Source organism: Dermacentor silvarum, chromosome 4 (genome assembly GCF_013339745.2).
Source record: "Dermacentor silvarum isolate Dsil-2018 chromosome 4, BIME_Dsil_1.4, whole genome shotgun sequence".
Classification (NCBI taxonomy): domain Eukaryota; kingdom Metazoa; phylum Arthropoda; class Arachnida; order Ixodida; family Ixodidae; genus Dermacentor; species Dermacentor silvarum.
The window spans coordinates 84,617,076-84,633,915 of record NC_051157.2 but is presented as its reverse complement, the minus strand read 5'-3'; the positions used below and the strand labels follow the sequence as shown (position 1 = coordinate 84,633,915).

Genomic DNA, 16,840 nt, shown 5'->3' with positions numbered 1-16,840 from the left:
CCTATATTCATGTCAAATATATTGTTTTGTTTTTATGTATTTTTATGACTTTTCTTCCAGGCGTTTGTACACGTTTCAACAGCGTACTGCAACCCTGAGAAGCAAGAGGTGCTTGAGATTATATACCCACCGCCTATAGGCGCCGACAAACTTGTTGCAGCTATTCAGTAAGTACGCATAATAACACTCTTATGAAATTCAAGCTGTTCAAAGTCTCACGTTTATGATAAGGAAGATTTGTTTTTGAAGCCGATGTGCTTCATGAAACACTTTTTTTAAAGGAGAAATGCGTTCTAATGACTTGGGCTCTTAGTCAAATGCACTACTGCTCAAAAAAACCTTTCAAAATATTGTTTACTGCTAACCTTAATACAAAAATGGAGAAAATTGTGTCTCTACTGCAATTAAGTAACATTTCTTGATTTTTGGTACATATAATTCTTCTTCAGATGCACAAACAAAGATGGGACAGGGCCTAAAGAAGACTGCTTGTTTGGGCTGCCGAATACGTACACTCTGACCAAGAGAGTAGCCGAATCACTGCTGCTGGAAGAACGGGGAGACATTCCCGTCGCCATCGTACGGCCTTCCATCGTCTCTGCATCGATCAGAGAGCCACTTCCGGTGAGACAGATGGGCATCTCTATCCCTTTAAAAAACAAAAGAAGAGAGATGTCAAGCAAAGGCAGAGAGTTAGGTTAACAAGAACTACGCCCGGTTTGCTACCCTGTGCTCGGGGAAGGGGATAAATGAACCAAAATACACTGCATTTTAGCGAACGCGTTCAAAAATTTTTAATGGTTGTTTGTGGCAGATAGCACAATTCTAGTTCATAAGCTGGTCTACTCGAAGAGGCGGACATTATTTTCAGAAAAAAAAATTGAAATGCATAATCAACTAATTAGGAAAAGTTAACTTACTAAGTTTGTAACTAATTACCTTATGGTCCATATTTAAATTTACAAATTCTAGCCGTGGAGTTCGCAAGGCGGATCCATTTGGAACGAATTCACAGGCTGACAGCAGTTTGACAACTACAAAACGTCGTTTTTCTTGCAGTCAAACTGTGAAACAACACGTCGTTTTATGCATTGAAGCACAGAAGTAACTGGAATGCCAATGATTTTCTCCGCAAAGTACGGTAATTAATAACCACCCGAAACTGGCTTCATCCCGAGCAATCTTTCCAAGTGAATCCGCCTTGCAAACTCCGCGGATAGAATTTGTAAACAGCTATATAGGCCTTAAGGTAATTAGTTGGAAACTTAATTAGTGGTTGTTTGTTAATTAGTCGATTATGCATTTCACTGTTTTGGTGCAAGTAATGTCTGCCTCTTCGAGTAGACCAGCTCATGAACTAGAATTGTGCTATCTGCCACAGGCAAGCTTTAAAAATCTTTGGAAGTGTTCGCTGAAACACCCGGTAGAGGAGGAATGGAGAGCAACAACAACAGCTGCACGCGCACGCCAAGGTAGACACCAAATCTATAACAGTCGCCGAGAGTTGTCGACTTGAGAACCTCCAGTAACGCTCTCGTTGCTTTCTGCGCCAACGACGCGCACGGCCAAGGATCGTCGCTTCTGAAAACGGTTTTGAGTTTAGTCTTGTTTAAGGCTGTCCTGAGATGCCGGCGCTGGACTTCGTAACGTGAACCAAAGGCACATTAGGTATTCAATAACCTTTCCTGTCCCAGACGTGTCACCTATTCTAATGTGGACCGATTAAGCCACTGTAAATGTCACCCCAGCCAGAGGCGCCACAACAATGTCCCACCAGACCTGGAAATTCGTGATGGCCATTTGCAGCCTTAACGAAAGATAAACTTCATATCGACGACACATTGAGATATTATTAGATACGACTAATGAGCCTGCGTCGTGGTTCATGTCAGAAGATAAAGTCAGCTGAGTAAGGTCGGTTGTGGACAGGGGGATAAACCACTCTTGGTTCTTTCGTGGTCGTACTGGACAGCCTCACCGACGACGTTGTTACCAACAATATTGGTATTTCCTGGCAGGCATTGAGATAATATGTCGTTCTTTTGCCAAGGCTGTGATGACGATCATGTCTTATCTCCTGTATCAAATTCTCACGAGTCTGGTGATGCAAGGCTAATTTCAAACTCTTAAGTAGCAAAATACGCATTTGTAAGGCCGCTTATCCAGGGCATAGTTTACAGCAGCAATCAGGGCTGCAAAGTGTGTCGGCGTGAGTGTCGTTGTGGGGGAGTTGGAATTGAATTGGGGTTAGCGTAGCCGGGCTGACTACGGTAGGAGCTGGTGGACGAGACCAACTCATTCAGTTCCGTATGTCTCATCCAGCAGATGCAGTATTGTCTGTTATAGAGCCATTCTAAACTGATCCGCTTTCACCGTCGTCCCTGGGATACTAAGACGTACCTGACCTTTCACGGCTACATGTGGCTGAGATGTGCAAAGCCACAAAAACACTGCTGTGCTTTTTAAGATTTATGGCTTGTGGCGGAATGAATGATGAATACTTCAGTGAATGTGTGTCCGTGCTCACTGTGAACTTCTCTCTTTTTCTAATCTTTCAGTCGGCTTTTTCCTGTGCAGGGTAGCTAAATAAATGGCTGAGTCTGATTACCCTCCTTGCCTTTCCCGTATCACTCCTCTCTCTCTCCCTCTTTTCTGGAGCCATTGGCGGCACCATGGACAAGGGCAATGAATGTCTTGCTGCTAGTGTAATGGTATACTCTCATGGAAAACAGCCGAGAAAGGGGACGGTCACTACTGAAAATGTGTCGAAATCGGAGGGCAAAAGGGGTGATCAGAAATGCGGGAAAGTTCACAAATGTGCACTGAGATAATCAATAGTGATTTTTGTTGAAATTGGATTATCTCCGGCAAGCACGATTGCTGCAGAAGTTAAAACTCATCGAGAAAGTTCCGAACATGTACTGTTGTGATCTGGTTATGGGGTACCTGGTTTGGACTCGGGCGTCACTGTGAGGGTCACTTGCTTACGCCGCCCGGGCGACAGAACATGGTAGCTGGCCTGCGCAATATGGGGTGTCGCACTAAGTTGGCTAAGCGGACCCATGCCGTCGTCCGTATCTATCACCGAGAATTGCTTGTTGGTGAGGAGATGAGGTCGGGAGGTTGAAGGAAGTGAGAAAGAGGTTTAATTTAGATATTTGCACAACTGGCTCCAGATATGGGAGCACACTCCATGACGGAGTGCATTACATGTTTGATCACTACATACCTGAACACACGTCAGCACACTAGCTGGTCCTTTTATGTAGTTCTTTTTCCTTAGTTCCCTACACAAGGAAATTCGATGACCTTGTATCGGCCAATCAGCGAGGTCGTACTGTTCACAGAACTCTGTCCATGGTCGCACCACCTTACTGGACTCCGATTCTGATGTTTGGCCTTCAAAGCAAGGACGAGGCAATCGGGTAACAGGGGTTCACGGTCCTTCCACGAAAGTCGTCGACACTGGTTCCTTGGTCTCGTGACGGTCAGCTTTTCAGGGTCATGAGACGGACCTTCGCGGTCGTATACCGCTTCCATGGAAGGCGGTGGTTGTTGTCGCCTTGAAGTGGTCTTCTTTGTTTGCACGTCACAGTCGCTGAAGGGCCCTGTCGCCATTTAAGCTGGCGCTGGTGAAGGAGCTTCCTCGTGGGGAGCAAGCAAAGAAGGCGCACGGCCGATTTGGGGCGCAACAGTACACAGTGTCCGGCCTGTCGTGCCTGTCGTGCCTGTCGTGCCTGTCGTGCCTTAAACTGTCGTTACTAAAACTTCCGTGAAAACAATGAGGCTCTTATTAATCTAAGTATTACTTATCACACTTCTCTGAGGGACACCACAGTACGTGTTGGGCCCGACCCGGTTTGTGCAAAAACGCACCGACGGGTTATACAGTAGCCACCTAAACGTGCTGCCACCAATTCCAATTGCCTCCAGATGTTTGAGGAGAGCTTCGATAGTAGAGTGCCTCAATAGCAGCGCTGCCAATCAGTAGGAAGATGCTAATTTACCCTGTCCGTGGCGCCTTTCGAAAGCACTGACGCCATATGGGTTCTCTCTGGCGCGGTCGTGCACTGCTGTTACTGCTTGCCGGACGCCTTTCTTCAGGGTGTTTTCGGCTAGTTTAGTGTGTGTGCGCGCGCTTCTGTGCGTATGTGTGTGCGAGTTTATGATTGTGTGTTTGTGTTCATGTGTGCGTGATCGCGTGAGTGTGCGAGTGTCTGTGCGTGTTCGTGTGTGTGTGCGCCTGTTATGTACGTGTGTGTGATCGTGCACATGTGGTGCGCGTGTTTCGTGCGTGTGTGCCTATTTAAATACGTGAATGTGTGTGCCAGCGTTAGAATTTAAATTAGATTTAGTTGTTTTACGTGCCGAAACCGCAGTATTATTATGAGGCACGCTTTAGTGGAGGACTCCAGATGAATGTTGACCACCTAGGGTTCTTTAACGTGCACCCAATGCACGATACACGGGCGTTCTTGCATTCCGCTCCCATCGAAATGCAGCCGCTGGGACCCCGATTTGATCCTGCGCTCCGGGGCACAGCAGCGCAACGCCAACACCACTACGGCACCATGGCGTGTGTGTGCGAAGATGCGTTTGGGTACATGGGTGTACAAATACGCAGTGTGTACGTTAGTGCTTGTGTATATGTTCGTGCGTATCGCGTTACGCGTTTTATTGCGATAGCAATTCTATGGACACTCCAGGCGCAATTCCGCCATCAGCGTCGGTGTCGCCGTGATGTTCTGTATAAAGTCGAAGTGGGATAATATCGTCACCACGTTTCTTTGAAGTCATAGTATTTCTCCGTTCAAGTTATTGCATTTCTTCGTTCAAGTGTAGATAGGAGCTGCTGAATAAATCTTTCTGTTAAATGCCTAATTTTCTGTTTCAGACTTTCTTGCGAATATATTGCTACACGCGTGTGGTATTTGGTTGTTTGAACGAGGCGCGCGGGCGCCATCACTCGAGAAAACAAGAGGAAGAAGGAGCTGGGCTCGCGCTGTGAATCTACCCGGTCAGCGCTGCAACCACTGTTGCAAATACAACTTGTAAATAGTTGGTAGCCTTACTGACTCGTCCTTCGCGTAACAATATTACGAAACCGAACACTTCACGAAATTCCTGCTTATGACTCAATTTTCTCGCTTAAATGTAATCTGTTTTGTCGAAATCACGAAGGCTTTTGTACGCGCTCCAAGACGACGCAGCGGCGATGAGAGCCAATATCGCGCCGGCGGAGATAGTGTCCCCGCCCTGAAAACCTTGCTTGGTATCGAGGTGCCTTACTCGATAGGTAACACTGTCATATGTTATTTTTATGTCGAGAAAGAGTGAAATGGGTACGCGCTTGGCGAATCTTCTCTTGTTCAACAAAAACAGCGTAGTCAATAACACTGTCGACAGATGAACGGCTGTGACGTCAGCATGCTACGGGGGCAGTAGTAACTGCCTTTGTTCCCACTGATGACCATTCTACTAAAGTAAAGCTAATAATAAAACAATCATAATCTGTAGTTGATTATTTTGTCAGTTAGCTAATTAGTTAGCACACGTTCCTCTCTGGTGGCGTTCGCGCTTGCTAAAGATGCCTTTGTTATCTGACCGGTTTCGGCAAATTACTATTCATTATGTGACTGATCAGTAAATGAAACCTTTGTATCTACACACATTGTTTGCAAGTAACCTGCAGTAAAGCGTTTTCAAGGCTTTTATGCACCAGATCAGAACTTAAATACTGACCTGAGTTTTGTTCCTCTTCTTTATTTCAAGGGTTGGGTAGACAATTATAACGGCTGCACCGGAATCATTGTCACGGTAAGTACTGTCCAGACGTTTCACTATTTCTCGTGGTCACCAATGTAACTGATGCTCCTGCATTTAATAGAAAAAATGAGCAACTTCAAAATCTGTTCTTTTGCAAACATTTCCAGGTAGGGTTGGGACTGCTCCAATCAGTATTGGCGAAAAAGAAGAGTGTAGTGGACTTCATTCCAGTAGATGTTGTGACTAATATGCTAATTTGCGCTGCCTGGCACATTGCCGAAACAAGGTGAGCATCGTAATGAGCTGTACTCACAGTCTATTTTCAAATTGTGACCGCTATAGCGACTCTTAAATGTTCGTGATTGTGTTGTTTTGCGCATTGGTACACCTAGCACATACTCAGATCTCCGCAAATACAAATACCGCTCGGTAAAGAAACAGACTGCTGCCGACAGATAATCACCGAGAGAATAATCCCTGAAAGACTTGAGAGTGTAATGAAGACAAGACGACGACGACGCAGTCAGCAAGGAATCCACAGTATTGGTGGTAGCCATGCGCCCCGAGCTTGCGCTTGCCTGCATTTTGGCTGCTTGTCGCCTGCCGCTTCTTGACGCTCGTTTGCGTTCCTCGCCGGTTCTTGACATTTACACGTCAATAAATCACGTGGAATTTGCTGTAGGTTGCGTGGGTCCTCCGTACCAACCTGGAACTTCGCTTCCGGACGCTCCCTTCGGTTCCTGTACACATCATGGTGAACGACACCTCGACTCAGACTGACCATTCGGCAGCTCCTGCCACCTGCAGCGTCGTGTACCGCCAGCGGGATCCGCCCATGCATCTTCAACGGCTCAGATATTGAAGACTGGTTGTCGACAGACGAACGAGTCAGCGCCAATAACAAATGGGACGATCAAGTGAAGTTGACTCACGCCATGTTTTATCTCGCGGACATCACGCAACTGTGCTATCGCAACCACGAGACCGACATTTCCACTTGGTCCGTTTTCAAGATTTCCATTACGGACGTCTTTGGTCGGACTACGGCCCGCAAGCTTCGCGCAGAGCAGCGCTTGCGTGAACGTGCGCAGCATCCAGGGGAGAATTACACGGGCTACATCGAGGATGTGCTTAATCTCTGCAACCGCGTCAACCCCACCACAACCAAGGAGGAGAAAATCAAGCACATACTGAAGGGCTACAAGAACGATGCTTTTCAGATGCTGCTCGCGAGCAATCCCACCACGATCACTGCACTCGTCTCAGTGTGACAGAGCTTTGACGAGTTGCGTAGGCAGCGCACCACCGCCCGCCAAGCCCTCATGACGCCCGACACACTACCAAGCTTGGAGCTAGCTGCCCACCCTGCCGATCAACAGCCGCTGCTATCTACAATCAAGAACTTTATCCGTGAAGAGGTAGCGCGTCAGCTTTCATTGCTACCTCTCACGCACGAGCGTTCGCAGGTTTTGGCTCCGGAACTCCAACATGTCATTCGGGCCCAGGTTGCTGAGGCCCTCCCGCATAAGACTCATCTACCGCCCGTCACTGCACCTACGCTTCCCTCGCGGCTCGGGCCCCTCAACTGCCTGCGCCGTATGCTCGACGTGCGATGCCAACCCATGCCTTGCCGACGACCACGAACACTGCGCCACTCCCAATCGCGAGACCTTCGGCTCTGTTTTTCCGCCGCCCCGACGCCTGGCGAACGCCGGACAATAGGCCCATGGGCCCCTGTGAGCTGTCCGAGGTGGTAACCAGCGCGGGGAAGTCTTCGGTGCCATAAGCTTCGCCTGTGGTGTCGCTGGACACGTCGCCACCACTATGGCCGATGTGCACTTTCGCCATTTGACGTCATGGGCAGGCCTGTTGCTTCGTCTTCCCGGTCGCCACCAAGGTACATCCCTGACGATCAACCAGCTTATGCCAACCGTCGGTTACCATCTCCGCGACGGCGCTCCCTATCACCCATGCGTCGCCGACCTCCTGAACACAACAAGGCTGAACCCAACATAATTTCTGCGTGTACGAGGCACTGGTGTTAGCTTATTACGGAGGCTGTAGCAATGAAAGGCATGTTGCGCATCCTTCGGAACATTATGCTGATTCATATAAAGAGACAGTTTATAATTATATGATTTAGCTGTTTTAAGCATATTTAACCTTATAAACAGAGTATCAGTCGGTAGCGGTTCAGTTTGCCGTTAAAATTCTGAAAAATTCCAAGCACCGCCCTCGGCAGCCGTTCAAGTTTGCTGTAGTTAGTGGCTGTTGCAACGCTCAGAGTAAACTGCCCTATGATTAGACGAGAGTAAAAATCAGCATAATATATCGCTTTTTTTAGCCTTGCTGGAATAAATTCTTACAGTTTTAAGAGGCAACCAGCTGTTTGGCCTAATTCAATCGTGATCTTAATAACGTGTGATTCAAGGCACTGTATTTTTGAGCAATACCTCTAAAAATCTTTCTGGAGGAGCAGTTAGCAACAACGCTATTTCAGCAGATTTCTCTTCCTGGAAGCGATATTGCGAATCTTTCATTACATGGTACTAAGTAAGAAAGTTTAGAAAACATATATAATAACATTCTCGAAATATTTAGGCAATATAGGCAAAACAGACATGAATCGGTGGTTTCACGTATAACTATAGCGGCTCAACTTTTGTGAACAGGAAATATAGGCGTTAGCTTAATTTCAGAGGAAAAGATACCAGTTTCTAACATTTCGTTGATTAAACAAGTGAGCGATAGAGCTATGATAGAAGCCACATGCTTAATAGGGACAGCGCTGAGGCCATCCAGTTTGAACTTCTGGTAATAAAATTCATGAGTCCTTGTGCAGTAACCGGAGAGAAAATAATTGAATTTTCCAACCTTCCGCGAATTATCTAACGATAGTACGTCAGCATAATCACTACTCAGAAGCACGTAGTCATCAACGTTGGAAAGGGGTTCGTTGATTTCACTTAGCGCGTCTACCTCCGTCTTGCCTCGAGCAAAGGCTGTAATGCTAATTGGGTTCTTAGCTTTGAAGTTATTTGGTAAATTATTGAGTTTCTGCCATAATTTGCTTGGATTGTTGTAGGTTTCAGCAAACAGGGAGTGACAGTAGCAGACCTACGCCTTCCTTAAATCGGCATTTAATTTGTTGCGGTATGATTGTTCTGTGATTTAAAAAGAAACAGTATCACGATTGATTGAATGAGCGTGCGGTACATTTTATATTATGTTTATTCTCTTATGCAAACTGGGAGTAATCCAAAGCTTGCGTGCTCTCTTGCTACGCCTAGGATTGCGTGCAAACGGAAGATATTTTTCATAGCAGGCTTTAAATTTGTTAAATGAGAAATGGTATCTTAGTTATGATCACCTTCGGTTATCAGTTGATCATTTCAACCGTATAATAAAATATCTTGAGCTGATGATTATGTCGCGATCACACCAGTTTTCAGTAATTTTGTGCTTGTTAGACTGCATTGGTACAAATGTAAAAATCAGGATATGGTCAATAATATCAAGGAAGAATACACCTCTTCAGCACTGTTCGCAAGATGCATTAGTGGTGCAGATATCAAGAAGTGCGGCGCTGTTTTCAGTAGCACAATTAGGCAAAGTAACTCGCGAAAGTATGAAGGATGGTTTCATAATGCTCGCTGGATGCGTCGCCACTGAGTATTTTCATTTTCGCAGCGCCCTTTAATAAGAAGGCTACGTGCATTGAATGAAGACTAGACAGCAACGTTTCCATGAATTCAAAGAATTCAGGCTTAAATCCTCTGTGAATCTGTGCATTGCATAAATATTTCTCTTGAAAAAAACTGGCGATGTGCTCGCATCCAATTCTCCGTTTTTATGCCCGTGGAAACCGCGTCGACAGCACAAGAGATTCCGTGTCAATATCCCGAACGTGGGACTGCGTCATTTCTTTCGTGGAATTAGCTGTAGTACAAGATTCGGTCTCGGAGACGATTCATCACACGTCAAGACCTTCGAAGCGAAACATGGAGCCTAAAAAACAATAAGGCCTTTTAACACTGCTACTGCCTTATCACCGGCGGGCTAAAGACTGATTTACACATTTACTTAAGCACTAAATTTGTATGAAGAATATTTAAGTACACCGTTAACAGACTTCCTTCTTACTTTTGTATGAAGAATATTTTAAGTACACCGTTCACAGACTTCCTTCTTACTTTTGTATAAAGAATATTTTAAGTACAACGTTAACAGACTTCCTTCTTACTTTTGTATGTAGAATATTTTAAGTACACCGTTAACAGTCTTTCTTCTTACTTTTGTAAGAAGAATATTTAAGTACACCGTTAACGGACTTCCTTCTCACTTTTGTATAAAGAACATTTTAAGTACAATAGTTAACAATAAAGTTCTTTGTTTTAAATTCCACTTCCAACCCAAATAGGTAGCGAATTGTTGACGGAGTGCTACTAAAATGTTCAAAGAAATATGTTAGTAAACTGTTATTAGAACATTTTTTTAGAGGTTTGACTGGACTAAGTGACCCTGCAGTGACGTCAGCACAGTTCGAGAAAATTAGCTTGCGCTACACCAACTGAACGGTGTGATGATAGCGGAGTATTATGCAGGCCGCACACCAGTTGCACAGCTTTAGCCCGGCATTATAGGGCCGATTAACGCTCGAGCCGCACCGCCCGCATGCCGTACGCGTGCGAGAAACTGCACATTTCGCACACTGGTGCACAAATTTCTATTTAGACTGGGGTCGTACATGCAGTGTAAACCGAAATATGTGTATCAGTCTGGCGAACTGTGGAACTTTTCGCCCGACTGCATGCGTGCGGGGTGGCGTGAGGCTCGAGCGTAAATCGGCCCTTATACCACGCACTGCTATTGGAAGGCCACTAACTAGCTTTATAGCAAGATAATCAGGTCCCTACACTCCGAGATATAAAGAGTACGCCCTAAGCTGGAACATGTCTGCACAGTAGCATCATGGTCTCTGTTAAAAAGAAGAAAAAGAGCCAGAACTAAGAGTAACACGGTGCTGGAACGCTGCCTCTCAAACATCCAAAAAGCTGCAAAATACAGCTGCTGCTTAGTGAGAGCAATTGTGTTGTTGACCTGAGAAAATGCACAGGTCGAAGACAAAAAAAAAAAAAAAATGTGAACTCTGGAAATGTCCAATTTCTACAAAATTATTCTGTGAAAAAAAAAATGAAATGATCCTTAATGTATAAAAAATGCTTCCCTATTCGCACGCTTTCGTCCCCTCATCCTACCGACGGCTCGCCCAAATTAAAAAATAATAATAAAGAAATAAGATCTAATAGGAAGTTCCATCAAAGCGAAGGCAAAGTAACTAAGGCAAATAACTTTCAACTCATCTGCTTCACGGTAATTTTTCTTGCTGTGGGAAAACTGGTCGAAAAGTGATAATTACGTACTCATAATATTCAGTCATTTCGCTTCATGACACGGCGAAAAAGTTCTGACCTCCGACAAGGTTTTGCCGTAGCCATACAACATTCGTAATTACGGCATTCGCAATTACGGCATTCCGCTGTACCAAGACCAAGAATATCTAAGGCATGCTTTTGCCGTGCTTCGAGCGCGTGAAGAATGGTAACGTCATTGCCGCCACGCTTTAAACATCTCTAACTATAAAAGTAATACTACTTGACAAGAATACCTTTCAGCATTAATTGTCTTGTGCTGGGCGCTATGAAGCAAATTTTCGTCTTTGAAAGCGGCAAGTGCTATCTGATGTTCTTGTGCAAAATGCAATAACCTTGAAATAACTGTCATAACCGTGAATGTTACCCTATGGGATATTATTTTTGTTTTAATTTTTATTGCATTTGGAGAAAAAGCCGTCTTCATAACAATAGTTCTCTCGACAAATAAAATTATACAGCCCCTAACAACATCACAAAATTAAGCCGGCTGTTTGTAAGGTTCTTTTTCGACCTCGGCCATAAGGAACGTTCCTCCCTCTAAGTGCGCTCCCCCATGAAGGGGTGCGCGCACAAAGGCCCGTCACACCTAATCACCGAGGGGAATTCCAGGTGTCATTCAACCCTCGCAAGGACGGGGGCTGCGCACGGTTCGGCGTAGTTCGGCGGTGGTCAAGGCGAACTGGTGGATGGAAAGAATGTCACACATGCGCACAAACTTGCATGTGGTCCGAGTCGAGCCAAAGATTAGTCCATCGTCATCGATACCACTTCCTTTGCCACGCTGGCGTGGTACGGTCGGTGCGATGTAGGGGTGTTTGGTCGCGTTCTGTATCAGTTTTTAGCTAATTTTGCTGCAGTTTGTGCTTATGCTGTGTTGTCGCTGATTCATCAATACAAGAGGACTTCCAGGCACACGTAGATGCGTAGTTTGTGACGGAAATAGCCAACTAGCACCGTGCTTGTGAAGGCGACGGCGTTTTCTTCGTTCCGTGATGTGAACGTTTCTGCGACTTCTTTGCCAGCTTATCAAGACAGCACTGCACCGAAGTTTTGTCTCCTTATTATAAAAAAACGTAAGTGCTTTTCCATCATTTTTCATAAACATATTTTTTAATTTCAGTTTCTTATACCACATTTTGGCAGGTTGTTACGAGCGCGAAATGCAATGACGTGAAATCTTTTAAAAATGATCTTTTTACAAACTTGAACTATTGCGCGTCATGCGGTTCGCTTGAAGTGGCTATAAACGCGAAGCGTACAAACACGAGGTTCTGACAGAGGTCGCGATGACTTAATTTGGGGTAAATAATGTATGATCATGAACTAATTCTTTGCTCTTGCCTAACTGCTACTCCCTTCCTTTTTTTCAGGATACAACGCCAAGGATCTCACAGCAACAATCTCACAAAAAGAAACATTTCCATAATAGCTAAGGTGCAACTACAACTAACGCCCAGAATGCTGAAGCTGCTTCGCATAACTACAGTCTCATTTCTGGGGTTCCCAAGTTTGACTGATTGAATATTGTAATAAATGTGTGATGCAATCTTCGCAACGCTTCCAATTTGTCAGACCTTTATTTTCAGTAGCTCCTTTCGCAACCTGTGGCTTCAGCTGCACATCGCGTCAAGAGCTTATAATAATTTATGAATACTCCAATAAGATCCCGTAAATATATACATAAGGTGACAGGCGTTAATAGCGTCCAATAAATGAAATGAATAGTTGTGGCTCTGAGCATTATAGGGTGGTATGCTGGTGTACTGGGTGATCTAAAGTTACAAATTTTCAGGTTAGCATAAATTTATAAGCAGTGTTGAACATGTTTTTATTCACATACTGTGACCAGCTGTGGACAATGTTTCTAGATTGTGTAAAGGGAAAATGTTGGTAGGAGGTTTGAAATAATTCAGTCATAATGAGGCCTAAAAAACTGTCAGTAGAAAGCTGGTAGGATGTTGACAAAGTCTACAAACATGTTTCTATTCAATGTTGGTGGCCAATTCTTAGAACAATGTTACTAGGGTGTCCAAAGAAAGCGCTAGTAAAGTGTTAATAGGACGTTTACAGAAAGCCTATGAACATGCTTCAATTTAATGAATGTTAATAGGAGGTCTAAAGAAACGTGTTTCTAGACAGTTAGTAGGAAGTTTACAGACAACCTATAAACATGTTTCTAAATAATGTTGGTGGCCAATTGCTTCTAGGGTGTTACTAGGGAGTTGTTAGGAAGCCTAAAGACCGATGGAAGGATTTCTATTGACTGTTGGTAGGTTCTAGTAACAATAGTCTAAAGACGGTCGAAAAAATGTTGATAGAAATTTTTATAAGGAATATAACCTATATATCGTTAACATATTAATAGTAATAATAGTACTGCCAATAATACTGTCAGTAACAGTAGGCATAGTAACATACGTCACTATGCCATACAGAAGGTTGCGTATATTACAAAGAAGGTAAGGTGACAATTTAACAACAATGAAAACACTTTTGTTTTACTAATATCTCAGACTAGTAGATATGTTTAAATGTAATATATTGCATTTTTCCTATTTTTAAATGTATGTTATCAATTAACATGCTATTCTGCCACCGCAGCATACCCACCGTATATATTAGCTCAGAGGCTTTGACGTCGCGCTGCGAAGCAGGAGGTCCTAGGTGCAAACCTGGCAGCACTGGCTGCATTTTGATGTGGGTGCACTGCAAGACCGTTCATGTAGCGTACATTGGTTGTACGTTAAAGTACACAAGATTGTAAAAGTTATTCCGAAATCCCCCGTAGTGGGCGAGTGCAATTAGTTTTGGAAAAAACAGGCGGAAAAATTAAGGTGGCGATATTCACTGTGGGAGAATGCCGCTACGGCAGTGAGTGAAATCGAAGCCCAATGAATCGCTTTGGGCTTCGTAAGAAATATTTTACGGAAATAAGAGACGCAGTATCAGCAACCAAGCTTTGGATATTATCGTTGGTTGAAAAGTGCGTAATTACCCATATTCATGAAGTCAACACAAGATTGGTACATTGCCAACACGATTATAACATTATGACATCCGCACACTTTCCCATAACACTACAGCAAGGTGTTATTACAAACCCACGATCTTCATCTTAGCGGCAGGGAAGGCGTATTGCAACTGCACCCAAGTAGGTATGTCACCCCTTTTATTTTTTCTTGATGGCACTATTTTCTAAGTCTGTGATATGTTTTGTTTTTGTGATTGCACTTGTGAAGGTGTCCTAGTTTTTCACTTTGACGAGAGAAATGCCTTGCAGACCGAAGCACATCGAGGTGTACCACTGCACGAGCGGCGCTCTGACACCACACACGTGGATCCATATGGCTGGCAGGATGCAGCGAGCTATGTTGCGAACCCCGTTGCCAAATGCGCTTCGTTACCCCAAGTTCCACATGACCGGCAACCAACAGTGGCACAACATCAACCTCTGGTGTTTCCATTATCTGCCAGCGTGCGTCGTAGACCTGGCCTTGCAGCTATGCGGACAGAAGCCCAGGTTGGTACCACCTACACTCATCCATGATCAGCATGGACAAAATGGAGTGGCGCGGTAATCAATACCTGTCGCATAGGAATCCTACGTCTACTTGGCTGCCATATCCGCTAAAAGGTGGCGGCGAGTTTTACTGTCATCGCCTGATAGATCACCTCATTCCTCCATAAAAATCTTTTAAGTCACAGATTCACATATTAGCAGAATACCTCTGCTTAATATTTACGAAATCACATGTAGGACAAGATAACGTACAAAATATGTGTAACGTTGAAGCGGATATTTATGAAATCATTAAAACCCCACTTCTCCCAGAGTGGAAGAGAGCTAAAGTTGTTCCCGTGTATAAATCAGAAGTCTCATGTTTCAACCTATAGGCATGCTTTTCCGAAGTATATCATATGCAAGTTTTTAGAACATATAATGTTAAAACGTATGACCACATACCTTAAAAAAACGTTGCATGGTATTTGCATGTCGAGATGGGTTTTGTAGAGTGCGGGATACAGCAGCCAAACGAGTGGAACTAGTGCATGCACAACGTGGCGATAACAACTAACAACCAGAAACGAATAGACCGCATACTAATAAATTTTTCCTCGGCAACCAAGTATGTCTAAAGAATGTTAACCAAGAAAATTATTTCTGCGCAAGGTGACAGTCTCATTGTTCAGCGGATTCAATATCACCGGTCTAACCAGTTACAGCTTGTAGAAATTAGGGACGCAGCCTATTCATTAGCATTTGTTAAACCACTAATTAAGGGGAGCGATTTGAGGCCAGTGTTATTTCTTTTGCTATGCTATGCCGCTTACTATATGAATATGTTGATGTGTTATTTTTGTCGACGATTGCATTCTGTATAGTGAAAGTAGCTCACCAATAAATTAAGAGACACTTAGTAAAGCATTAAATTCCGTTCATAAATGGTATAATGAACGGCAAATAAAAATTAATATCCGAAAATCTGCAGCACTTATGATTACTATAAAAAGGTAAAAACTTATTACTACTATACATTTAATAAGCATCAAGATTTCAAGTGTTAATGAGGACAAATATTTGAAACTGACACTTTCACGTGATGTCAGGTTTAAAACTAACGTAAATAACATGTCAACTGTATTGGAAAAAATATTTAGACTTCCGGCTCCATTCCGTGTCACCAAATACATAGAATATGCCATCATCACTAGGTTTCCTCATTAAAAGAAAAAGATTCACCAACACAACTGTTGATTAGGCCGAACCACTATGTCACACTTATAATGGCTTCTGTGTTACCTAATAAGTTTTAATGAAGGTGTTATTTTTGTTACCGGGCCATTATACAGGGTGTCCCACGTAGTTTGTGCCAGAATTTAAAGATCTGAGAGTGCCACGTAGCTGGACAGACCCAAGGTAATGTTGTTTGCCATCACTCGGAGCAGGCCAGACTATTATTTGTATTTCGCCTAGTTACATAAATTGTGATCATGAATTAACTTCTCAGATATTTTATTCAGCGCAAAATTATCGATCAGAAAATTTTAGGATATCATAAAAATTCCCAATCGATCTTTTTGTTGCTATATAAGTGCAAAATGAAACGATTTTAGAAGCCTGACAAGAAGTTAGCGAAACATACAAAGTGCCGCGTGGCATTTTTCGCGGGCTTCTTTCAGGTTTGGAAATATGTTTTATGTAGCATGCGTTGAGCAACAGAAAGATGAATCGAGGATTTTTCAGGATGGTCTACAATTTTCTCATTGTCACTTTTGCACTGAATGTTATATTTTAAAATATTTCATCAATAATAATAATACTATATAATTAGGCAAAATACAAACAAAAAGACAGTTACGTGGGGCACCCTGTATAGCCTATCTTCAAAACTAATGTTTGTGTAGGAGTGCCTGCAGTGCGTATGCCATAGTCACTTTCGTTTTTGCTTGTATTCAGAAATTGCATTCATGACTTGTACTGTGTTTATTATGGTTTAATTACTAGTTAGAGGTTATAAAATATAGCGTTTATGTATATATATATATATATATATATATATATATATTTGCCCGTGTCTGTAGTTACAATAAATATAGTTTGTAGTAACCGTTGTTAAAGAGATGTGTAGGTTTCAAAA

The 16,840-nt window shown here is 43.5% G+C and overlaps 1 protein-coding gene across 1 annotated transcript in view; it reads left to right on the top strand.

The window, feature by feature from the left end:
* The window catches only part of LOC119448735 (fatty acyl-CoA reductase 1), a 70,468-nt gene that overhangs the window by 24,145 nt on the left and 29,483 nt on the right, over positions 1 to 16,840 (top strand). The window contains exons 6-10 of the mRNA XM_049666481.1: positions 61 to 167; positions 450 to 624; positions 5,773 to 5,817; positions 5,934 to 6,052; positions 14,482 to 14,721. Of these exons, the coding sequence (XP_049522438.1) occupies positions 61 to 167; positions 450 to 624; positions 5,773 to 5,817; positions 5,934 to 6,052; positions 14,482 to 14,721 (686 nt within the window). The remainder of the gene's footprint in view (positions 1 to 60; positions 168 to 449; positions 625 to 5,772; positions 5,818 to 5,933; positions 6,053 to 14,481; positions 14,722 to 16,840) is intronic.